This window comes from Phyllobates terribilis, unplaced genomic scaffold, assembly GCF_046119375.1.
Source record: "Phyllobates terribilis strain yellow unplaced genomic scaffold, ASM4611937v1 Scaffold_10__3_contigs__length_209671492, whole genome shotgun sequence".
NCBI lineage: Eukaryota > Metazoa > Chordata > Amphibia > Anura > Dendrobatidae > Phyllobates > Phyllobates terribilis.
The window spans coordinates 200,250,930-200,276,707 of NW_027362770.1; the positions used below are offsets into that span (position 1 = coordinate 200,250,930).

Consider the following 25,778-nt stretch of genomic DNA (forward strand, 5'->3'; position numbering starts at 1 on the left):
AAGCAGGGCTGACACTCGGGAGTCTCGATAGCTGGCTGACAGCCCCTGCGGGAGCTTGGACGGCAGCCATGGAGGTTGTCACCCAGCTTTCCCAGAGTCAGGATCAGCTAGTCTGTCTAGGAATAAGGTGGCTACTATGTATCCCAGCGTATATAAGCAGGGCTGACACTCGGGAGTCTCGATAACTGGCTGACAACCCCCAGCGGGAGCTTGCACGGCAGCCATGGAGGTTGTCACCCAGCTTTCCCAGAGTCAGGATCAGCTAGTCTGTCCAGGAATAAGGTGGCTACTATGTATCCCAGCGTATCTAAGCAGACCTGACACTCGGGAGTCTCTATAACTGGCTGACAACCCCCAGCGGGAGCTTGGACGGCAGCCATGGAGGTTGTCACCCAGCTTTCCCAGAGTCAGGAGCGTCTAGTCTGTCCAGGAATAAGGTGGCTACTATGTATCCCAGCGTATCTAAGCAGGGCTGACACTCGGGAGTCTCGATAACTGGCTGACAACCCCCAGCGGGAGCTTGCACGGCAGCCATGGAGGTTGTCACCCAGCTTTCCCAGAGTCAGGAGCGGCTAGTCTGTCCAGGAATAAGGTGGCTACTCTGTATCCCAGCGTATCTAAGCAGGCCTGACACTCGGGAGTCTCTATAACTGGCTGACAACCCCCAGCGGGAGCTTGGACGGCAGCCATGGAGGTTGTCACCCAGCTTTCCCAGAGTCAGGAGCGTCTAGTCTGTCCAGGAATAAGGTGGCTACTATGTATCCCAGCGTATCTAAGCAGGGCTGACACTCGGGAGTCTCGATAACTGGCTGACAACCCCCAGCGGGAGCTTGCACGGCAGCCATGGAGGTTGTCACCCAGCTTTCCCAGAGTCAGGAGCGGCTAGTCTGTCCAGGAATAAGGTGGCTACTATGTATCCCAGCGTATCTAAGCAGGGCTGACACTCGGGAGTCTCTATAACTGGCTGACAACCCCCGAGCGGGAGCTTGGACGGCAGCCATGGTGGTTGTCACCCAGCTTTCCCAGAGTCAGGATCAGCTAGTCTGTCCAGGAATAAGGTGGATACTATGTATCCCAGCGTATCTAAGCAGGGCTGACGCTCGGGAGTCTCGATAGCTGGCTGACAGCCCCTGCGGGATCTCTGTTTGTGACAGTGGTGGTTGTCACCCAGCTTTCCTGGAGCTATTCTGTGATTCCTTAGTGCCTTGTGCCCGGCAGGCCCAGGGCGTGAATACTTTTGCATGGCAGACCCTGCTTCTCGCTGGATTCCTTTACTCCGGGGTCGGTGGAGATTTCTTGGGGCGGCAGCCGCCACATTGTCTCGGCGGCGTCTCACGGTCGGTACAATATTTATCATGATCTCGCCTGTTTAATGTCACCTAATGCGATAATCTAAGCGCGGGGTGAATACAATGGAGGCGGCGTCCTGTACATCCAGGAGAGCGCGGCGTAATTACCCTCCTTATCACCGGGAGGGATAATTGCTTTAATTATCGGAGACGCAAATGAAGGAAAGTCAGAAAATGTATCGAGAGAAAAGCGAAAAATACAAAGAAATCTGCGAGTTATAAACGCTGTGACGTCACCAGAGCGAGTGTCAGCTCCACAGCCCCGAGCATGCGCACCTGCTCCACAGCCCCGAGCATGCGCACCAGCTCCGCAGCCCCGAGCATGCGCACCAGCTCCACAGCCCCGAGCATGCGCACCAGCTCCGCAGCCCCGAGCATGCGCACCAGCTCCACAGCCCCGAGCATGCGCACCAGCTCCACAGCCCCGAGCATGCGCACCAGCTCCACAGCCCCGAGCATGCCCACCAGCTCCGCAGCCCCGAGCATGCCCACCAGCTCCACAGCCCCGAGCATGCCCACCAGCTCCGCAGCCCTGAGCATGCGCACCAGCTCCACAGCCCCGAGCATTCCCACCAGCTCCACAGCCCCGAGCATGCCCACCAGCCCCGAGCATGCCCACCAGCTCCACAGCCCCGAGCATGCCCACCAGCTCCACAGCCCCGAGCATGCCCACCAGCTCCAAAGCCCCGAGCATGCCCACCAGCTCCACAGCCCCGAGCATGCCCACCAGCTCCGCAGCCCCGAGCATGCCCACCAGCTCCACAGCCCCGAGCATGCCCACCAGCTCCGCAGCCCTGAGCATGCGCACCAGCTCCACAGCCCCGAGCATGCCCACCAGCTCCGCAGCCCTGAGCATGCGCACCAGCTCCACAGCCCCGAGCATTCCCACCAGCTCCACAGCCCCGAGCATGCCCACCAGCCCCGAGCATGCCCACCAGCTCCACAGCCCCGAGCATGCCCACCAGCTCCACAGCCCCGAGCATGCCCACCAGCTCCAAAGCCCCGAGCATGCCCACCAGCTCCACAGCCCCGAGCATGCGCACCAGCTCCGCAGCCCCGAGCATGCCCACCAGCTCCGCAGCCCCGAGCACGCGCACCAGCTCCGCAGCCCCGAGCACGCGCACCAGCTCCACAGCCCCGAGCATGCGCACCAGCTCCACAGCCCCGAGCATGCCCACCAGCTCCGCAGCCCCGAGCATGCCCACCAGCTCCACAGCCCCGAGCATGCCCACCAGCTCCGCAGCCCTGAGCATGCGCACCAGCTCCACAGCCCCGAGCATGCCCACCAGCTCCGCAGCCCTGAGCATGCGCACCAGCTCCACAGCCCCGAGCATTCCCACCAGCTCCACAGCCCCGAGCATGCCCACCAGCCCCGAGCATGCCCACCAGCTCCACAGCCCCGAGCATGCCCACCAGCTCCACAGCCCCGAGCATGCCCACCAGCTCCAAAGCCCCGAGCATGCCCACCAGCTCCACAGCCCCGAGCATGCGCACCAGCTCCGCAGCCCCGAGCATGCCCACCAGCTCCGCAGCCCCGAGCACGCGCACCAGCTCCGCAGCCCCGAGCACGCGCACCAGCTCCGCAGCCCCGAGCACGCGCACCAGCTCCGCAGCCCCGAGCACGCGCACCAGCTCCACAGCCCCGAGCATGCCCACCAGCTCCACAGCCCCGAGCATGCCCACCAGCTCCACAGCCCCGAGCATGCCCACCAGCCCCGAGCATGCCCACCAGCTCCACAGCCCCGAGCATGCCCACCAGCTCCGCAGCCCCGAGCATGCGCACCAGCTCCGCAGCCCCGAGCATGCGCACCACCTCCGCAGCCCCGAGCATGCCCACCAGCTCCACAGCCCCGAGCATGCGCACCAGCTCTGCACGTATGCTCCGCAGCGATGCCTCTGCTTCACCAGTGTCAGTCCTCACTGCCGTCCAGCATTGCATTCATCAACCAGGAGGCTCTGGACTGCAGACCATCACTCCCAGCAGAGCGCACAATGCTGGGAGTCCCTGTGAATAGTGCAGATTGTCAGCCGATGTGTTTGCTTCTCGCCGGCCTCTCACTGCCGAGGACCTCAGCATCTCCTCACAGCCAGAGGTCGGCCGTGACAGGTGTGAAATGATGGCGGGGGAGGCGCTAATATACCTCCGCTGCATATATCTGAGCGTTCACACCCCGAGGCGACCGCAGCTGCCAGCAATGCCTGAGGGTCTTCACCTCCATCAGTCATCAGGGATCACAAGGGATCGATACTGATCAGCCAGAACATTAAAGCCACCTGCCTGACGTCGTGCCGTATACCGGGAGCCCCCCACAGGACCCGTCGTATTCAGGGAACACCCCACAGGACCCACCGTATACCGGGAGCCCCCAACAAGACCCGCTGTATACCAGGAGCCCCCCATAGGACCCGTCATATTCAGGGAACACCCCACAGGACCCACCGTATACCGGGAGCCCCCAACAAGACCCACCGTATACCAGGAGCCCCCCACAGGACCCGTCGTATTCAGGGAACACCCCACAGGATCCACCGTATACCTGGAGCCCCCCCACAAGACCCTCCATATACCGGGAACACCCCACAAGACCTGCCGTATACCGGGAACACCCCACAAGACCCGCCATATATCGGGAACACCCCACAAGACCCGCCGTATACCGGGAACACCCCACAAGACCTGCCGTATACCGGGAACACCCCACAAGACCTGCCGTATACCGGGAACACCCCACAAGACCCGCCGTATACCTGTAACACCCCACAAGACCCGCTGTATACCGGGAACACCCCACAAGACCTGCCCTATACCGGTAACACCCCACAAGACCTGCTGTATACTGGGAACACCCCACAAGACCTGCTTTATACCGGTAACACCCCACAAGACCTTCTGTATACCGGGAACACCCCACAAGACCCGCCGTATATCGGTAACACCCCACAAGACCTGCCGTATACCGGGAACACCCCACAAGACCTGTCGTATACCGGGAACACCCCACAAGACCTGTCGTATACCGGGAACACCCCACAAGACCCGTCGTATACCGGGAACACCCCACAAGACCCGTCGTATACCGGGAACACCCCACAAGACCCGTCGTATACCGGAAACACCCCACAAGACCCGTCGTATACCGGGAACACCCCACAAGACCTGCCGTATACCAGGAACACCCCACAAGACCTGCCCTATACCGGTAACACCCCACAAGACCTGCTGTATACTGGGAACACCCCACAAGACCTGCTTTATACCGGTAACACCCCACAAGACCTTCTGTATACCGGGAACACCCCACAAGACCCGCCGTATATCGGTAACACCCCACAAGACCTGCCGTATACCGGGAACACCCCACAAGACCTGTCGTATACCGGGAACACCCCACAAGACCTGTCGTATACCGGGAACACCCCACAAGACCCGTCGTATATACCGGGAACACCCCACAAGACCCGTCGTATACCGGGAACACCCCACAAGACCCGTCGTATACCGGGAACACCCCACAAGACCCGTCGTATACCGGGAACACCCCACAAGACCTGCCGTATACCAGGAACACCCCACAAGACCTGCCGTATACCGGTAACACCCCACAAGACCTGCCGTATACCGGTAACACCCCACAAGACCTGCCGTATACCGGTAACACCCCACAAGACCTGCCGTATACCGGGAACACGCCACAAGACCCGCCGTATACCGGAAACACCCCACAAGACCCGCCGTATACCGGGAACACCCCACAAGACCCGCCGTATACCGGGAACACCCCACAAGACCTGCTGTATACCGGGAACACCCCACAAGACCTGTCGTATACCAGGAACACCCCACAAGACCTGCTGTATACCGGAAACACCCCACAAGACCTGCCGTATACCGGAAACACCCCACAAGACCCGCCGTATACCTGTAACACCCCACAAGACCTGCCGCATACCGGGAACACCCCACAAGACCTGCCGTATACCGGGAACACCCCACAAGACCCGTCGTATACCGGGAACACCCCACAAGACCTGCCGTATACCGGGAACACCCCACAAGACCTGTCGTATACCGGGGACACCCCACAAGACCTGCCGTATACCGGGAACACACCACAAGACCTGCCGTATACCGGGAACACCCCACAAGACCTGTCGTATACCAGGAACACACCACAAGACCTGCCGTATACCGGGAACACACCACAAGACCTGCCGTATACCGGGAACACACCACAAGACCTGCCGTATATCGGGAACACCCCACAAGACCTGCCGTATACCGGGAACACCCCACAAGACCTGCCGTATACCGGGAACACACCACAAGACCCGCCGTATGCCAGGAACACCCCACAAGACCTGTCGTATACCAGGAACACCCCACAAGACCTGTCGTATACCGGGAACACACCACAAGACCTGTCATATATCGGGAACACCCCACAAGACCTGCTGTACATCGGGAACACACCACAAGACCTGTCGTATACCGGGAACACACCACAAGACCTGCCGTATGCCGGGAACACCCCACAAGACCTGTCGTATACCAGGAACACCCCACAAGACCTGCCGTATACCGGGAACACACCACAAGACCTGCCGTATACCGGGAACACCCCACAAGACCTGTCGTATACCAGGAACACACCACAAGACCTGCTGTATACCGGTAACACCCCACAAAACCTGCCGTATACCGGGAACACCCCACAAGACCTGCCGTATGCCGGGAACACCCTACAAGACCTGCCGTATGCCGGGAACACCCCACAAGACCCGCCGTATGCCGGTAACACCCCACAAGACCCGCCGTATGCCGGTAACACCCCACAAGACCCGCCGTATACCGGTAACACCCCACAAGACCCACCGTATACCAGGAACACCCCACAAGACCTGTCGTATACCGGGGACACCCCACAAGACCTGCCGTATACCGGGAACACCCCACAAGACCTGCCGTATACCGGGAACACCCCACAAGACCCGCCGTATACCGGGAACACCCCACAAGACCTGTCGTATACAGGACACTACAGAGGTCTCTAGTATTTGTGATACTTCCTGTAACTGTCACAAACTTTATACAAATGTTGCAACATTGCATCAGTGTGACTGCGCCCTCTCCTGACTCCTCTCCTGACTCCGCCCTCTCCTGATTCCGTCCTCTCCTGACTCTGCCCTCTCCTGACTCCGCCCTTGACTCCGCCCTCTCCTAACTCCGTCCTCTCCTGATTCCTCCTATCCTGACTCCGCCCTCTCCTGACTCCGCCTTCTCCTGATTCCTCCTCTCCTGACTCCTCTCCTGGCTCCGCCCTGTCCTGATTCCTCCTCTCCTGACTCCGCCCTCTCCTGGCTCCACCCTCTCCTGGCTCCTCCTCTCCTGACTCCGCCCTCTCCTGACTCCTCCTCTCCTGACTCCACCCTCTACTGGCTCCTCCTCTCCTGACTCCGCCCTCCTGACTTCGGTCCGGGCTGTAACCAGCTGCAGTCAGCACTTGCTGCAGGTCGCGGTCTCCTTCCACGTTTGTCCCGTTTCTCACTCTCTGACGCTCCGTTTCCGATCCCGCAGCCTCCGCATCAGGGGAGTCACCGCTCCGGCACTGAAGCTGGAACTCGCAGTAATGGATCTGGCCGAATGTGGAGAGAAACGAGCCAAAATCCTGAGCATTAATGAGGCAGAAGCGCCAGAGATTGCTGATTAGAGAGGACATCCTAACAATTATACCATTTATTACACTCCGGAAACTACTCACTGCCTGACACTGCCAGCAAACGCTTACATGCAGCCGAGCCCAGCTAGATACCTGGTGTTACATAGGACTGCAGAATGCATCTACATTCTCTGTACTCAGAGAGTCATCACTGTGTTTTATCTGTGGTGTTACATGGGACTGCAGCTTTCTCGTTATACCCGTGTAGTGATGACCTCGGCCTCCGCTCTTCGGCCTCCTCTCTGGTAGGGATGCTTCACTCTGCGCTGACATGACGAGGGTCAGGTATTCGGGTCGGACCTCGTGCAGGGGCAAATGCCGCAGCGTATTGGGTTAGATTACAGTGCGGATGATGGGGGTGATGACAGGGACGAGTGATCAGCTGTGCAGGGAATATTCGGACACTGAGGCCCCCAATCACCCAGGAGAGGGATTCGAAGGCAGGGCTCGTCCATGGCAGGAGGAGCATTGATGGCAGCAGCCCCCGTCCTCATCGGTTTCCGCCGTTTGCTCCTAGTTTTGCGTCTCCTTTTTTCCCCCCCGTGATACAATATTCAGCCGAATCGTGGATTTCTTGTGCTGTCAGTTATCGCCCCTCCCCCCGTCACAAAGTTGTCACGGATCTTTACATAAAAGTCTCCTAAAAATAATCCGCAGCTGTGTTTAGTTAGTATTAAGGAGCAGACCCACGGCGGACAAGAAATGTGCCGGCGAGTAAACATGAGCAGAGTGTTGTGTAGGTGTGAGGCCGACCATAGCGCCAGGGAAAACTCTGGTCGGAGCGTTGTGTAGGTGTGAGGCTGACCATAGCGCCAGGGAAAACTCTGGTCGGAGCGTTGTGTAGGTGTGAGGCCGACCGTAGCGCCAGGGAAAACTCTGGTCGGAGCGTTGTGTAGGTGTGAGGCCGACCGTAGCGCCAGGGAAAACTCTGGTCGGAGCGTTGTGTAGGTGTGAGGCCTACCATAGCGCCAGGGAAAACTCTGGTCGGAGCATTGTGTAGGTGTGAGGCTGACCATAGCGCCAGGGAAAACTCTGGTCGGAGCGTTGTGTAGGTGTGAGGCTGACCGTACCGCCAGGGAAAACTCTGGTCGGAGCGTTGTGTTGGTGTGAGGCTGACCGTACCGCCAGGGAAAACTCTGGTTGGAGCGTTGTGTAGGTGTGAGGCTGACCGTACCACCAGGGAAAACTCTGGTCAGAGCGTTGTGTAGGTGTGAGGCTGACCATAGCGCCAGGGAAAACTCTGGTCAGAGCGTTGTGTAGGTGTGAGGCCGACCGTACCCCCAGGGAAAACTCTGATTGGAGCGTTGTGTAGGTGTGAGGCTGACCGTACCACCAGGGAAAACTCTGGTTGGAGCGTTGTGTAGGTGTGAGGCTGACCGTACCCCCAGGGAAAACTCTGGTTGGAGCGTTGTGTAGGTGTGAGGCTGACCGTACCGCCAGGGAAAACTCTGGTTGGAGCGTTGTGTAGGTGTGAGGCCGACCGTACCGCCAGGGAATACTCTGGTCGGAGCGTTGTGTGGGTGTGAGGCCGACCGTACCGCCAGGGAAAACTCTGGTCGGAGCGTTGTGTAGGTGTGAGGCCGACCGTACCCCCAGGGAAAACTCTGGTTGGAGCGTTGTGTCGGTGTGAGGCTGACCGTACCGCCAGGGAAAACTCTGGTCGGAGCGTTGTGTAGGTGTGAGGCCGACCGTACCGCCAGGAAAAACTCTGGTCGGAGCGTTGTGTAGGTGTGAGGCCGACCATAGCACCAGGGAAAACTCTGGTTGGAGCGTTGTGTCAGTGTGAGGCTGACCGTACCGCCGGGGCAATCTCTGGTCAGAGCGTTGTGTAGGTGTGAGGCCGACTGTACCACCAGGGAAAAGTCTGGTCGAAGCGTTGTGTAGGTGTGAGGCCGATCGTACCGCCAGGGAAAACTCTGGTCGGAGCGTTGTGTAGGTGTGAGGCTGACCGTACCGCCAGGGAAAACTCTGGTCGGAGCGTTGTGTAGATGTGAGGCTGACCGTACCGCCAGGGAAAACTCTGGTCGGAGCGTTGTGTGGGTGTGAGGCCGACCGTACCGCCAGGGAAAACTCTGGTCGGAGCGTTGTGTAGGTGTGAGGCCGACCGTACCCCCAGGGAAAACTCTGGTTGGAGCGTTGTGTCGGTGTGAGGCTGACCGTACCGCCAGGGAAAACTCTGGTCGGAGCGTTGTGTAGGTGTGAGGCCGACCGTACCGCCAGGGAAAACTCTGGTCGGAGCGTTGTGTAGGTGTGAGGCCGACCATAGCACCAGGGAAAACTCTGGTTGGAGCGTTGTGTCTGTGTGAGGCTGACCGTACCGCCGGGGCAATCTCTGGTCAGAGCGTTGTGTAGGTGTGAGGGCGACTGTACCGCCAGGGAAAAGTCTGGTCGAAGCGTTGTGTAGGTGTGAGGCCGATCGTACCGCCAGGGAAAACTCTGGTCGGAGCGTTGTGTAGGTGTGAGGCCGACCGTACCGCCAGGGAAAACTCTGGTCGGAGCGTTGTGTAGGTGTGAGGCCGGCCGTACCGCCAGGGAAAACTCTGGTCAGAGCGTTGTGTAGGTGTGAGGCTGACCGTACCGCCAGGGAAAACTCTGGTTGGAGCGTTGTGTCGGTGTGAGGCTGACCGTACCGCCAGGGAAAACTCTGCTCGGAGCGTTGTGTAGGTGTGAGGCCGACCGTACCGCCAGGAAAAACTCTGGTCGGAGCGTTGTGTAGGTGTGAGGCCGACCATAGCACCAGGGAAAACTCTGGTTGGAGCGTTGTGTCGGTGTGAGGCCGACTGTACCACCAGGGAAAAGTCTGGTCGAAGCGTTGTGTAGGTGTGAGGCCGATCGTACCGCCAGGGAAAACTCTGGTCGGAGCGTTGTGTAGGTGTGAGGCTGACCGTACCGCCAGGGAAAACTCTGGTCGGAGCGTTGTGTAGGTGTGAGGCTGACCGTACCGCCAGGGAAAACTCTGGTCGGAGCGTTGTGTGGGTGTGAGGCCGACCGTACCCCCAGGGAAAACTCTGGTTGCAGCATTGTGTCGGTGTGAGGCTGACCGTACCGCCAGGGAAAACTCTGGTTGGAGCGTTGTGTAGGTGTGAGTCCGACCGTACCGCCAGGGAAAACTCTGGTCGGAGCGTTGTGTAGGTGTGAGGCCGACCATAGCACCAGGGAAAACTCTGGTTGGAGCGTTGTGTCGGTGTGAGGCTGACCGTACCGCCGGGGCAATCTCTGGTCAGAGCGTTGTGTAGGTGTGAGGGCGACTGTACCGCCAGGGAAAAGTCTGGTCGAAGCGTTGTGTAGGTGTGAGGCCGATCGTACCGCCAGGGAAAACTCTGGTCAGAGCGTTGTGTAGGTGTGAGGCTGACCGTACCGCCAGGGAAAACTCTGGTCGGAGCGTTGTGTGGGTGTGAGGCTGACCATAGCGCCAGGGAAAACTCTGGTCGGAGCGTTGTGTAGGTGTGAGGCTGACCGTACCGCCAGGGAAAACTCTGGTCGGAGCGTTGTGTTGGTGTGAGGCTGACCGTACCGCCAGGGAAAACTCTGGTTGGAGCGTTGTGTAGGTGTGAGGCTGACCGTACCACCAGGGAAAACTCTGGTCGGAGCGTTGTGTAGGTGTGAGGCTGACCATAGCGCCAGGGAAAACTCTGGTCGGAGCGTTGTGTAGGTGTGAGGCTGACCGTACCGCCAGGGAAAACTCTGGTCGAGCATTGTGTTGGTGTGAGGCTGACCGTACCGCCAGGGAAAACTCTGGTTGGAGCGTTGTGTAGGTGTGAGGCTGACCGTACCACCAGGGAAAACTCTGGTCAGAGCGTTGTGTAGGTGTGAGGCTGACCATAGCGCCAGGGAAAACTCTGGTCAGAGCGTTGTGTAGGTGTGAGGCCGACCGTACCCCCAGGGAAAACTCTGATTGGAGCGTTGTGTAGGTGTGAGGCTGACCGTACCACCAGGGAAAACTCTGGTTGGAGCGTTGTGTAGGTGTGAGGCTGACCGTACCCCCAGGGAAAACTCTGGTTGGAGCGTTGTGTAGGTGTGAGGCTGACCGTACCGCCAGGGAAAACTCTGGTTGGAGCGTTGTGTAGGTGTGAGGCCGACCGTACCGCCAGGGAATACTCTGGTCGGAGCGTTGTGTGGGTGTGAGGCCGACCGTACCGCCAGGGAAAACTCTGGTCGGAGCGTTGTGTAGGTGTGAGGCCGACCGTACCCCCAGGGAAAACTCTGGTTGGAGCGTTGTGTCGGTGTGAGGCTGACCGTACCGCCAGGGAAAACTCTGGTCGGAGCGTTGTGTAGGTGTGAGGCCGACCGTACCGCCAGGAAAAACTCTGGTCGGAGCGTTGTGTAGGTGTGAGGCCGACCATAGCACCAGGGAAAACTCTGGTTGGAGCGTTGTGTCAGTGTGAGGCTGACCGTACCGCCGGGGCAATCTCTGGTCAGAGCGTTGTGTAGGTGTGAGGCCGACTGTACCACCAGGGAAAAGTCTGGTCGAAGCGTTGTGTAGGTGTGAGGCCGATCGTACCGCCAGGGAAAACTCTGGTCGGAGCGTTGTGTAGGTGTGAGGCTGACCGTACCGCCAGGGAAAACTCTGGTCGGAGCGTTGTGTAGATGTGAGGCTGACCGTACCGCCAGGGAAAACTCTGGTCGGAGCGTTGTGTGGGTGTGAGGCCGACCGTACCGCCAGGGAAAACTCTGGTCGGAGCGTTGTGTAGGTGTGAGGCCGACCGTACCCCCAGGGAAAACTCTGGTTGGAGCGTTGTGTCGGTGTGAGGCTGACCGTACCGCCAGGGAAAACTCTGGTCGGAGCGTTGTGTAGGTGTGAGGCTGACCGTACCGCCAGGGAAAACTCTGGTCGGAGCGTTGTGTAGGTGTGAGGCCGACCATAGCACCAGGGAAAACTCTGGTTGGAGCGTTGTGTCTGTGTGAGGCTGACCGTACCGCCGGGGCAATCTCTGGTCAGAGCGTTGTGTAGGTGTGAGGGCGACTGTACCGCCAGGGAAAAGTCTGGTCGAAGCGTTGTGTAGGTGTGAGGCCGATCGTACCGCCAGGGAAAACTCTGGTCGGAGCGTTGTGTAGGTGTGAGGCCGACCGTACCGCCAGGGAAAACTCTGGTCGGAGCGTTGTGTAGGTGTGAGGCCGGCCGTACCGCCAGGGAAAACTCTGGTCAGAGCGTTGTGTAGGTGTGAGGCTGACCGTACCGCCAGGGAAAACTCTGGTCGGAGCGTTGTGTAGGTGTGAGGCCGGCCGTACCGCCAGGGAAAACTCTGGTTGGAGCGTTGTGTCGGTGTGAGGCTGACCGTACCGCCAGGGAAAACTCTGGTCGGAGCGTTGTGTAGGTGTGAGGCCGACCGTACCGCCAGGAAAAACTCTGGTCGGAGCGTTGTGTAGGTGTGAGGCCGACCATAGCACCAGGGAAAACTCTGGTTGGAGCGTTGTGTCGGTGTGAGGCTGACCGTACCGCCGGGGCAATCTCTGGTCAGAGCGTTGTGTAGGTGTGAGGCCGACTGTACCACCAGGGAAAAGTCTGGTCGAAGCGTTGTGTAGGTGTGAGGCCGATCGTACCGCCAGGGAAAACTCTGGTCGGAGCGTTGTGTAGGTGTGAGGCTGACCGTACCGCCAGGGAAAACTCTGGTCGGAGCGTTGTGTAGGTGTGAGGCTGACCGTACCGCCAGGGAAAACTCTGGTCGGAGCGTTGTGTGGGTGTGAGGCCGACCGTACCCCCAGGGAAATCTCTGGTTGCAGCATTGTGTCGGTGTGAGGCTGACCGTACCGCCAGGGAAAACTCTGGTTGGAGCGTTGTGTAGGTGTGAGTCCGACCGTACCGCCAGGGAAAACTCTGGTCGGAGCGTTGTGTAGGTGTGAGGCCGACCATAGCACCAGGGAAAACTCTGGTTGGAGCGTTGTGTCGGTGTGAGGCTGACCGTACCGCCGGGGCAATCTCTGGTCAGAGCGTTGTGTAGGTGTGAGGCCGACTGTACCACCAGGGAAAAGTCTGGTCGAAGCGTTGTGTAGGTGTGAGGGCGACTGTACCGCCAGGGAAAAGTCTGGTCGAAGCGTTGTGTAGGTGTGAGGCCGATCGTACCGCCAGGGAAAACTCTGGTCAGAGCGTTGTGTAGGTGTGAGGCTGACCGTACCGCCAGGGAAAACTCTGGTCGGAGCGTTGTGTGGGTGTGAGGCCTACCGTACCGCCAGGGAAAACTCTGGTCGGAGCGTTGTGTAGGTGTGAGGCTGACCGTACCGCCAGGGAAAACTCTGGTCGGAGCGTTGTGTGGGTGTGAGGCCGACCGTACCCCCAGGGAAAACTCTGGTTGCAGCATTGTGTCGGTGTGAGGCTGACCGTACCGCCAGGGAAATCTCTGGTTGGAGCGTTGTGTAGGTGTGAGTCCGACCGTACCGCCAGGGAAAACTCTGGTCGGAGCGTTGTGTAGGTGTGAGGCCGACCATAGCACCAGGGAAAACTCTGGTTGGAGCGTTGTGTCGGTGTGAGGCTGACCGTACCGCCGGGGCAATCTCTGGTCAGAGCGTTGTGTAGGTGTGAGGGCGACTGTACCGCCAGGGAAAAGTCTGGTCGAAGCGTTGTGTAGGTGTGAGGCCGATCGTACCGCCAGGGAAAACTCTGGTCGGAGCGTTGTGTTGGTGTGAGGCCGACCGTACCGCCAGGGAAAACTCTGGTCGGAGCGTTGTGTAGATGTGAGGCCGGCCGTACCGCCAGGGAAAACTCTGGTCAGAGCGTTGTGTAGGTGTGAGGCCGACCGTACCGCCAGGGAAAACTCTGGTCAGAGCGTTGTGTAGGTGTGAGGCTGACCGTACCCCCAGGGAAAACTCTGGTCGGAGCGTTGTGTAGGTGTGAGGCCGACCGTACCGCCAGGGAAAACTCTGGTCAGAGCGTTGTGTAGGTGTGAGGCCGGCCGTACCGCCAGGGAAAACTCTGGTCAGAGCGTTGTGTAGGTGTGAGGCCGGCCGTACCGCCAGGGAAAACTCTGGTCAGAGCGTTGTGTAGGTGTGAGGCCGGCCGTACCGCCGAGGAAAACTCTGGTCGGAGCGTTGTGTAGGTGTGAGGCCGGCCGTACCGCCAGGGAAAACTCTGGTCAGAGCGTTGTGTAGGTGTGAGGCCGGCCGTACCGCCGAGGAAAACTCTGGTCGGAGCGTTGTGTAGGTGTGAGGCCGGCCGTACCGCCGAGGAAAACTCTGGTCGGAGCGTTGTGTAGGAGTTTTTGTCTTTTTGCAGGTTTTTGTAAGGTTTATGTGCAGATTGTTTTTCGCCTTTTTGTGGGTTATTTCTGCAGCTTTTAATGCTGTTTAGGTTTTTCTAGGTTTTTGCAGTTTTTGTACTTTTGGCTTTTTGTTTCTTTTGTTCGTTGTCTTTTTTGGATGTTTTATTTCAGGCGTTTTGTGCAGTTTTTAGAGGTTTTATATATAGTTTTTTATGCTTTTCTTTCATTTTGTTTGTTTTTAAAGGTTTCCCTGCATTTTTTGTGCATTTTGTTGAGGGTTATTATTCTTGTTTGTAGCTTTTGCCATCACCACGGCTCCTCGGCTACGGACTTGTCAGTGTATATGTCGCCCCTATAGGAGACAATCGGGGGGGGGGGGGGCGGCCGCCACTCACTCAGTCACTCTGATATTCAGGCGGCACATTACCCCGTGTGACGTCTTGAGGAGCAGCGTCGCCCGCGTTCGTGCGGCGTCTTCATTTTCTTTCATGGCCCTCAACCATCCCAGGAACCAAGTGTGATTTGCCCGGTGAGGAGACGCGGCCATCGCCTGTCACTTCGGATTAGCCGCCTGGGAAGCCCCCTGAGATCCTCGCAGTAAGTCTGAGCTTTCAGGGGAGATTTCCTTTTCTTTGGTTCTTCCTCTTCAGGCCGCTGCGTCGCCGGAGTCTCGTGTCGGAGGGGCCTGACCACGGGCGGACATGTCCCATCGCTCAGCGCCTCCTGCCATTATACAGTGATAAGTCAGTCCAGTCCGGCACATAGTGAGACGAGGCGCTCACAGTCATACGCTCTGTAATGTCACATTGTATCTCATGTCTGACTGTGACTGCTACAGTAACAAGACCCAAACGTGGGAACTGATACTGTGGAAGTGGTACTGTGCACTGTCCATATATACAGGCTGAGGACTGATACTAGAGGAGTGGTACTGTGCACTGTCCATATATACAGGCTGAGGACTGATACTAGAGGAGTGGTACTGTGCGCTGTCCATATATACAGGGTGAGAACTGATACTAGAGAAGTGGTACTGTGCACTGTCCATATATACAGGGTGAGGACTGATACTAGAGGAGTGGTACTGTGCACTGTCCATATATACAGGCTGAGGACTGATACTAGAGGAGTGGTACTGTGCGCTGTCCATATATACAGGGTGAGAACTGATACTAGAGAAGTGGTACTGTGCACTGTCCATATATACAGGGTGAGGACTGATACTAGAGGAGTGGTACTGTGCGCTGTCCATATATACAGGGTGAGAACTGATACTAGAGAAGTGGTACTGTGCGCTGTCCATATATACAGGGTGAGAACTGATACTAGAGAAGTGGTACTGTGCACTGTCCATATATACAGGGTGAGGATTGATACTAGAGGAGTGGTACTGTGCGCTGTCCATATATACAGGGTGAGAACTGATACTAGAGAAGTGGTACTGTGCACTGTCCATATATACAGGGTGAGAACTGATACTAGAGAAGTGGTACTGTGCGCTGTCCATATATACAGGGTGAGAACTGATACTAGAGAAGTGGTACTGTGCACTGTCCATATATACAGGGTGAGGATTGATACTAGAGGAGTGGTACTGTGCACTGTCCATATATACAGGGTGAGGACTGATACTAGAGAAGTGGTACTGTGCTCTGTCCATATATACAGGGTGAGGACTGATACTAGAGGAGTTGTACTGTGCGCTGTCCATATATACAGGGTGAGGACTGATACTAGAGGAGTGGTACTGTGCACTGTCCATATATACAGGGTGAGGACTGATACTAGAGAAGTGGTACTGTGCACTGTCCATATATACAGGCTGAGGACTGATACTAGAGGAGTGGTACTGTGCGCTGTCCATATATACAGGGTGAGAACTGATACTAGAGAAGTGGTACTGTGCACTGTCCATATATACAGGGTGAGGACTGATACTAGAGAAGTGGTACTGTGCTCTGTCCATATATACAGGGTGAGGACTGATACTAGAGGAGTGGTACTGTGCGCTGTCCATATATACAGGGTGAGGACTGATACTAGAGGAGTGGTACTGTGCACTGTCCATATATACAGGGTGAGGACTGATACTAGAGGAGTGTTACTGTGCACTGTCCATATATACAGGGTGAGAACTGATACTAGAGGAGTGGTACTGTGCGCTGTCCATATATACAGGGTGAGGACTGATACTAGACAAGTGGTACTGTGCGCTGTCCATATATACAGGGTGAGGACTGATACTAGAGGAGTGGTACTGTGCACTGTCCATATATACAGGGTGAGGACTGATACTAGAGGAGTGGTACTGTGCACTGTCCATATATACAGGGTGAGGACTGATACTAGAGAAGTGGTACTGTGCACTGTCCATATATACAGGGTGAGGACTGATACTAGAGGTGTGGTACTGTGCGCTGTCCATATATATAGGGTGAGGCCTGATACTCGAGAAGTGGTACTGTGCACTGTCCATATATACAGGGTGAGGACTGATACTAGAGGAGTGGTACTGTGCGCTGTCCATATATACAGGGAGAGAACTGATACTAGAGAAGTGGTACTGTGCGCTGTCCATATATACAGGGTGAGGACTGATACTAGAGAAGTGGTACTGTGCACTGTCCATATATACAGGGTGAGGACTGATACTAGACAAGTGGTACTGTGCGCTGTCCATATATACAGGGTGAGGACTGATACTAGAGAAGTGGTACTGTGCGCTCTCCATTTATACAGGGTGAGGACTGATACTAGAGAAGTGGTACTGTGCGCTGTCCATATATACAGGGTGAGGACTGATATTAGAGAAGTACTGTGCACTATCCATATATACAGGGTGAGGACTGATACTAGAGAAGTGGTACTGTGCTCTGTCCATATATACAGGCTGAGGACTGATACTAGAGGAGTGGTACTGTGCTCTGTCCATATACACAGGGTGAGGACTGATACTAGACAAGTGGTACTGTGCGCTGTCCATATATACAGGGTGAGGACTGATACTAGAGAAGTGGTACTGTGCGCTGTCCATATATACAGGGTGAGGACTGATACTAGAGAAGTGGTACTGTGCGCTCTCCATTTATACAAGGTGAGGACTGATACTAGAGAAGTGGTACTATGCTCTGTCCATATATACAGGGTGAGGACTGATACTAGACAAGTGGTACTGTGCGCTGTCCATATATACAGGGTGAGAACTGATACTAGAGAAGTGGTACTGTGCGCTGTCCATATATACAGGGTGAGAACTGATACTAGAGAAGTGGTACTGTGCGCTGTCCATATATACAGGGTGAGAACTGATACTAGAGAAGTGGTACTGTGCGCTGTCCATATATACAGGGTGAGAACTGATACTAGAGGAGTGGTACTGTGCGCTGTCCATATATACAGGGTGAGAACTGATACTAGAGAAGTGGTACTGTGCGCTGTCCATATATACAGGGTGAGAACTGATACTAGAGAAGTGGTACTGTGCACTGTCCATATATACAGGGTGAGGATTGATACTAGAGGAGTGGTACTGTGCGCTGTCCATATATACAGGGTGAGAACTGATACTAGAGAAGTGGTACTGTGCACTGTCCATATATACAGGGTGAGGACTGATACTAGAGGAGTGGTACTGTGCGCTGTCCATATATACAGGGTGAGAACTGATACTAGAGAAGTGGTACTGTGCACTGTCCATATATACAGGGTGAGGACTGATACTAGAGGAGTGGTACTGTGCACTGTCCATATATACAGGGTGAGGACTGATACTAGAGGAGTGGTACTGTGCACTGTCCATATATACAAGGTGAGGACTGATACTAGAGGAGTGGTACTGTGCGCTGTCCATATATACAGGGTGAGGACTGATACTAGAGAAGTGGTACTGTGCTCTGTCCATATATACAGGGTGAGGACTGATACTAGAGGAGTGGTACTGTGCACTGTCCATATATACAGGCTGAGGACTGATACTAGAGAAGTGGTACTGTGCACTGTCCATATATACAGGGTGAGGACTGATACTAGAGGAGTGGTACTGTGCGCTGTCCATATATACAGGGTGAGAACTGATACTAGAGAAGTGGTACTGTGCACTGTCCATATATACAGGGTGAGGACTGATACTAGAGGAGTGGTACTGTGCACTGTCCATATATACAAGGTGAGGACTGATACTAGAGGAGTGGTACTGTGCACTGTCCATATATACAGGGTGAGGACTGATACTAGAGAAGTGGTACTGTGCACTGTCCATATATACAGGGTGAGGACTGATACTAGAGGAGTGGTACTGTGCACTGTCCATATATACAAGGTGAGGACTGATACTAGAGGAGTGGTACTGTGCGCTGTCCATATATACAGGGTGAGGACTGATACTAGAGGAGTGGTACTGTGCACTGTCCATATATACAGGGTGAGGACTGATACTAGAGGAGTGGTACTGTGCACTATCCATATATACAGGGTGAGGACTGATACTAGAGAAGTGGTACTGTGCTCTGTCCATATATACAGGGTGAGGACTGATACTAGAGGAGTGGTACTGTGCGCTGTCCATATATACAGGGTGAGGACTGATACTAGAGGAGTGGTACTGTGCGCTGTCCATATATACAGGGTGAGAACTGATACTAGAGAAGTGGTACTGTGCGCTGTCCATATATACAGGGTGAGGACTGATACTAGAGGAGTGGTACTGTGCACTGTCCATATATACAGGGTGAGGACTGATACTAAAGGAGTGTTACTGTGCACTGTCCATATATACAGGGTGAGAACTGATACTAGAGGAGTGGTACTGTGCGCTGTCCATATATACAGGGTGAGGACTGATACTAGACAAGTGGTACTGTGCGCTGTCCATATATACAGGGTGAGGACTGATACTAGAGGAGTGGTACTGTGCGCTGTCCATATATACAGGGTGAGAACTGATACTAGAGAAGTGGTACTGTGCACTGTCCATATATACAGGGTGAGGACTGATACTAGACAAGTGGTACTGTGCGCTGTCCATATATACAGGGTGAGGACTGATACTAGAGGAGTGGTACTGTGCGCTGTCCATATATACAGGGTGAGAACTGATACTAGAGAAGTGGTACTGTGCACTGTCCATATATACAGGGTGAGGACTGATACTAGAGGAGTGGTACTGTGCACTGTCCATATATACAGGGTGAGGACTGATACTAGAGGAGTGGTACTGTGCACTGTCCATATATACAGGGTGAGGACTGATACTAGAGAAGTGGTACTGTGCACTGTCCATATATACAGGGTGAGGACTGATACTAGAGGAGTGGTACTGTGCACTGTCCATATATACAAGGTGAGGACTGATACTAGAGGAGTGGTACTGTGCACTATCCATATATACAGGGTGAGGACTGATACTAGAGAAGTGGTACTGTGCTCTGTCCATATATACAGGGTGAGGACTGATACTAGAGGAGTGGTACTGTGCACTGTCCATATATACAGGGTGAGGACTGATACTAAAGGAGTGTTACTGTGCACTGTCCATATATACAGGGTGAGAACTGATACTAGAGGAGTGGTACTGTGCGCTGTCCATATATACAGGGTGAGGACTGATACTAGACAAGTGGTACTGTGCGCTGTCCATATATACAGGGTGAGGACTGATACTAGAGAAGTGGTACTGTGCACTATCCATATATACAGGGTGAGGACTGATACTAGAGGAGTGGTACTGTGCGCTGTCCATATATACAGGGTCAGGACTGATACTAGAGAAGTGGTACTGTGCACTGTCCATATATACAGGGTGAGGACTGATACTAGAGGAGTGGTACTGTGCTCTGTCCATATATACAGGGTGAGGACTGATACTAGAGGAGTGGTACTGTGCACTGTCCATATATACAGGGTGAGGACTGATACTAGAGGAGTGGTACTGTGCACTGTCCATATATACAGGGTGAGGACTGATACTAGAGGAGTGGTACTGTGCACTGTCCATATATACAGGGTGAGGACTGATACTAGAGGTGTGGTACTGTGCGCTGTCCATATATATAGGGTGAGGCCTGATACTCGAGAAGTGGTACTGTGCACTGTCCATATATACAGGGTGAGGACTGATACTAGAGGAGTGGTACTGTGCGCTGTCCATATATACAGGGTGAGAACTGATACTAGAGAAGTGGTACTGTGCGCTGTCCATATATACAGGGTGAGGACTGATACTAGAGAAGTGGTACTGTGCTCTGTCCATATATACAGGCTGAGGACTGATACTAAACAAGTGGCACTGTGCGCTGTCCATATATACAGTGTGAGGACTGATACTAGAGAAGTGGTACTGTGCACTGTCCATATATACAGGGTGAGGACTGATACTAGAGAAGTGGCACTGTGCGGTGCCCATATATACAGGGTGAGGACTGATACTAGAGAAGTGGTACTGTGCGCTGTCCATATATACAGGGTGAGGACTGATACTAGAGAAGTGGCACTGTGCGGTGCCCATATATACAGGGTGAGGACTGATACTAGAGAAGTGGTACTGTGCGGTGCCCCTGGCATGGAGAGGTTGTACTGTGCAGGGTCTCCAGTGATATATGCAGTGTTGTATCTTCTCACCACGCAGGCTATGCTGGAGCTTGTAGTCCGCTCACTATAGTCGTCCTTTCTTCCACCTGTATTCCGCTGCCGTCGCTTGCAGTCTTCTCCCGGACATGTGGCTGCTGTCACCCCCGTGACGCGCGTCGTCTTTTCTCCCGTGAGAGTCAGGAGACATCCAGGTGACAGCTCCTGCCAGGCCGAGTGTCAGAGAGCGTCAGCGAGCAGCGGTGGGAGTGACGGCCCCTCATCTCTCTATTTCTCTCTCTCCTCAGCAACTTTACGCCGCGCAGCTCGCTGCCATGCAGGTCTCTCCGGGGAACAAGATGGCAGGAATGCCGCAGGGGAACCTCGTTGCCATGTCGCCCACCAGTATGAATACCGAGAAGAGCAGCCCGCCGCCCAAATCCAAGGTATGCGGGGGGGCGACTAATATGGGGGGTGACTAATATGGCCGCCTGTGGGGGTTATGCTGTGTGAGTAAAGGAAACGTCCTCTGATTCTGATTTGTTACAATGTATCAGAGATGGGGTCAGACCATGAAGGGTTGTCTGCAGTGATACAATGTAACAAATCTCACCTCTGTCTACTGCGGGCTGCAGAATGAGTGAACTGAGGTTGTGTCAGTGAGCTCGTTCTCAGAGTTTTATCTTTTCCCAATCTCCTCTCAGCTCACATCAAAGGTGAATGTGCCGAGAAAACAAAGAGGAAGTAAAATGGTGCAAATTATTTCATTAAACCCCAATTGCAAAAATGCTTTTCAGTCCCAAATAAATTCATTTTAGTGGAGGAAAAAAAAAAAAAAAAAATCCTTTAAAGGTTGGCAACCCCTTTAATGAATGGCTTATCGGGAGGATGTCAGTGGAGGAAGGATAATGATCTCCTGATGATGGCACTGTGAGTGTCCTGGAAGGGGTTAACAGGAACGGCTGCGCTCCCCGTGATGCAGCAGAGCTCAGCGTCGCTTTGAAAATCGCAAGAAAAAAAGGAATAAAAAAAAGGGAGCTCAAAAAAGGCTGCGGAGTGCGGGGGGACGCGGGGCTAGCACGGGGGGGGGGGGGGGGGGGGGGACGCGGGGCGAGCCCTGCTGTTTTCAATCTGCTGTGTGCCGGTAGGAGACTGTGAGCGCAGAGCGAGAAGGCGAAGATAATACCTGGAAATGATAGACGAACGACGACCCCGGAGCTCGGCCCCCGCTGCTCGGCCCCCGCTGCTCCATCCGGCACAGTTCACTTGTAATAAAAGAACAAGATTGTATCCTAATGGCAGCGGCGGCTGACAGACACGGTGCCCGGCTTGTCCTCCCGGCCACCGACCCACCCGTGACCACATGTCCCCGTCCGTAAACGCAGATACGGTGCGCGGCTTGTCCTCCGACCCACCTGTGCCCACTTGTCCCCGTCCATGAACGTACATCGTTCATCCACGCCATTGTAATAAATAGCTGCTTGTGTAAGACAGATGTGGGGGAGTCGCGGGGTGGGGAGCTCTCCTCTGCGTCATGCGGTGACCCCACACACCTCCATCATCCCCTCTCCGTAGACCCTGTAGGGTTTTTCACCCACTTTCCTTGGCCCCTGTTGGGTTTGTCGCCCACTTTCCTTGGCCCCTGTTGGGTTTGTCGCCCACTTTCCTTGGCCCCTGTTGGGTTTATTGCCCACTTTCCTTGGCCCCTGTAGGGTTTGTCGCCCACTTTCCTTGGCCCCTGTTGGGTTTGTCGCCCACTTTCCTTGGCCCCTGTAGGGTTTGTCGCCCACTTTCCTTGGCCCCTGTTGGGTTTGTCGCCAACTTTCCTTGGCCCCTGTTGGGTTTGTCGCCCACTTTCTTGGCCCCTGTTGGGTTTGTCGCCAACTTTCCTTGGCCCCTGTTGGGTTTGTCGCCAACTTTCCTTGGCCCCTGTTGGGTTTGTCGCCCACTTTCCTTGGCCCCTGTTGGGTTTGTCGCCCACTTTCCTTGGCCCCTGTTGGGTTGGTTGCCCACTTTCCTTGGCCCCTGTTTGGTTTGTCGCCCACTTTCCTTGGCCCCTGTAGGGTTTGGCGCCCACATTACTTGGCCCCTGTAGGGTTTGTCGCCAACTTTCCTTGGTCCCTGTAGGGTTTGTCGCCCACTTTCCTTGGCCCCTGTTGGGTTTGTCGCCCACTTTCCTTGGCCCCTGTAGGGTTTGTCGCCCACTTTCCTTGGCCCCTGTAGGGTTTGTCGCCCACTTTCCTTGGCCCCTGTAGGGTTTGTCACCCACTTTCCTTGGACCCTGTAGGGTTTGTCGCCCACTTTCCTTGGACCCTGTAGGGTTTCTCGCCCACTTTCCTTGGCCCCTGTAGGGTTTGTCGCCCACTTTCCTTGGACCCTGTAGGGTTTCTCGCCCACTTTCCTTGGCCCCTGTAGGGTTTGTTACCCACTTTCCACTGACTCTTTGCGGTCTATAAAGCTGCCTTGTTACGTTGTATCTCTAGTATCTGCTGTGTGTCAGTCATTACTGTGGTTCTGGCATTCTGTTCATGAATCCCATCATTGCACCTTCTGGCCTTGACCCCGGACGTCTCATGTCCGCAGTCAGTGGCTGCGCCGTCTCCGGTGAATGATGTGACGATGTCTCCGCCGGACATGTCCCTCCAGATGGCGACTGTCGCATCGTCTTCGTCAATGTTCTGGATGACGGACGCATCCTGACAGGGGGCAAACGTGGTGATGGATTCAGGCCGTGGGTCACCGTGGACGCAGCACCATCTTCATCGCCTTCAGTCAGGCCAACGCTCGGACAGCGCACCCCCTCCCCCGACAACCACGAATGATGGAGCTCCTGGTCAAGAGCCGCTTTTAATCTGTACGTCTGTTACTGCCGCAGAGCGCCGCGGCGCGCCATCGCCGGCGATGTGTCCAGGCGCAGTGTAATGGAGGCCGAGCTATGTAGGTCAGCTGTCACCTGTGGCTGCAGAGCATCGCGCCGACTGACGACTACCTGGGATCATACAGAGAGGTTCATCCTGCCAGGAGCTTCTCCCTGATGTGGCCCTACTCTGCAGAGTACCCCGTTCTCGGGGTGTGGGGTGCGGCAGGTGTCGGGGTCCCTCTGCTCTTTCTGTGTCCAGTGATGGAAGCTTTCTCTTTCTGGTGGTCTCGGAGGACGCTGCAGTCCGGGTCCCGGGAGACCCCGTGTCTCTGTTCACAGTCAGTCTGCTGACAGACGGGTGATGCAGATTGTGATGGACGGGTGACAGATCGGGGTGTAGCGAGCAGAATCACGACCCCAGGAGGCGGCTGCCCAGATCCCCCTCACTCCGCTCCAGGACCCCTGTAGATTCCAGATACTTGTCCCCTCATCTATATAAAATCAGTCCTACAATTCTATCTCTTCTGGTTCATGAGCAGAATGCCGGGTCTGCAGTGCGGACTGACACATGGGCAGCAGTAGAGGTGGTGATCCTGTATAACAGGGTGAATCCAGCCACTAAGGATCTGTGGAAAGCTGGGTCACTGCAATTGCTCTCAGCCAGGCAGCCTCGTCCACTGTACACAAGAGCTTACAGTCTGATTCTGTCCACTCTGTACACTCTCGTTTAGATGGATCCAGCCTCTCTCTCTCCTAGTGATGGATCCAGCCTCTCTCTCTCCTAGTGATGGATCCAGCCTCTCTCTCTCCTAGTGATGGATCCTGCTTCTGTGTCTCCTGGTGACTGATTCTTTCCTTGTCTCTCCTGATAACAGATCCCACCTCTTTCTCTCCTGGCAACTGATCCCTCTCTGTTTCTCCTGGTGATGGATCCTGTCTCTCCTGATGACGGATCCTGTTTCTCCTGGTGACAGATTCTGTCTCTCCTAGTGACAGATCTGGTCTCTCCTAGTGACAGATCTGGTCTCTCCTGGTGACGGATCTGGTCTCTCCTGGTGACGGATCTTGCCTCTCCTGATGACGGATCCAATTTCTCCTGATGACACGTCCCACCTCTTTTTCTCCTGGCAACTGGTCCTTCCCTGTTTCTCTTGGCGACGGATCTTGTCTCTCTTGATGACGGATCTGGTCTCTCCTGATGACGGATCTTGTCTCTCCTGGTGACGGATCTTGTCTCTCCTGGTGACGGATCCTGTCTCTCCTGGTGACGGATCCTGTCTCTCCTGGTGACGGATCCTGTCTCTCCTGGTGACGGATCCTGTCTCTCCTGGTGACGGATCCTGTCTCTCCTGGCGACCGATCCTGTCTTTCCTGGCGACGGATCCTGTCTCTCCTGGCGACGGATCCCTCCCTGATTCTCCTGGTGATGGATCCTGTCTCATTGACCCTGTCTCTCCTGGTGGCGGATCCTATCTCTCCTGGCGACGGATCCTGTCTCTCCTGGCGACGGATCCTGTCTCTCCTGGCGACGGATCCTGTCTCTCCTGGCGACGGATGCTGTCTCTCCTGGCGACGGATGCTGTCTCTCCTGGCGACGGATGCTGTCTCTCCTGGCGACGGATGCTGTCTCTCCCGGCGACGGATCCTGTCTCTCCCGACGACGGATCCTGTCTCTCCCGACGATGTCACCTGGTGTTGGATCCTTTCTGTCCTGATGACGGATCCTATCCCTTTTGATGATAGATCTTGTCTCTCCTGATGATGGATCCTGTCTCTCCTAATGACGGATCCTGACTCTGTCTCTCCTGATGACGGATCCCTCCCTGATTCTCCTGGTGACGGATCCTGTCTTTCCTGGTGACGGATCCTGTCTCTCCTCGTGACGGATCCTGTCTCTCCTGGTGACGGGTCTCTCCTGGTGACAGATCCTGTGTCTCCTGGTGACGGATCCCTCCCTGTCTCTCCTGGTGACGGATCCCTCCCTGTCTCTCCTGGTGACGGATCCCTCCCTGTTTCTCCTGGTGACGGATCCCTCCCTGTCTCTCCTGGTGACGGATCCCTCCCTGTCTCTCCTGGTGACGGACCCCTCCCTGTCTCT

At 55.5% G+C, this 25,778-nt stretch overlaps 1 protein-coding gene across 1 annotated transcript in view; it reads left to right on the plus strand.

Moving 5' to 3' along the window:
* SOX5 (SRY-box transcription factor 5) overlaps positions 1 to 25,778 on the plus strand; it is a 581,616-nt gene that overhangs the window by 519,756 nt on the left and 36,082 nt on the right. Inside the window, exon 10 of the mRNA XM_073650528.1 lies at positions 21,129 to 21,266. Coding sequence (XP_073506629.1) covers positions 21,129 to 21,266 — 138 coding nt within the window. The remainder of the gene's footprint in view (positions 1 to 21,128; positions 21,267 to 25,778) is intronic.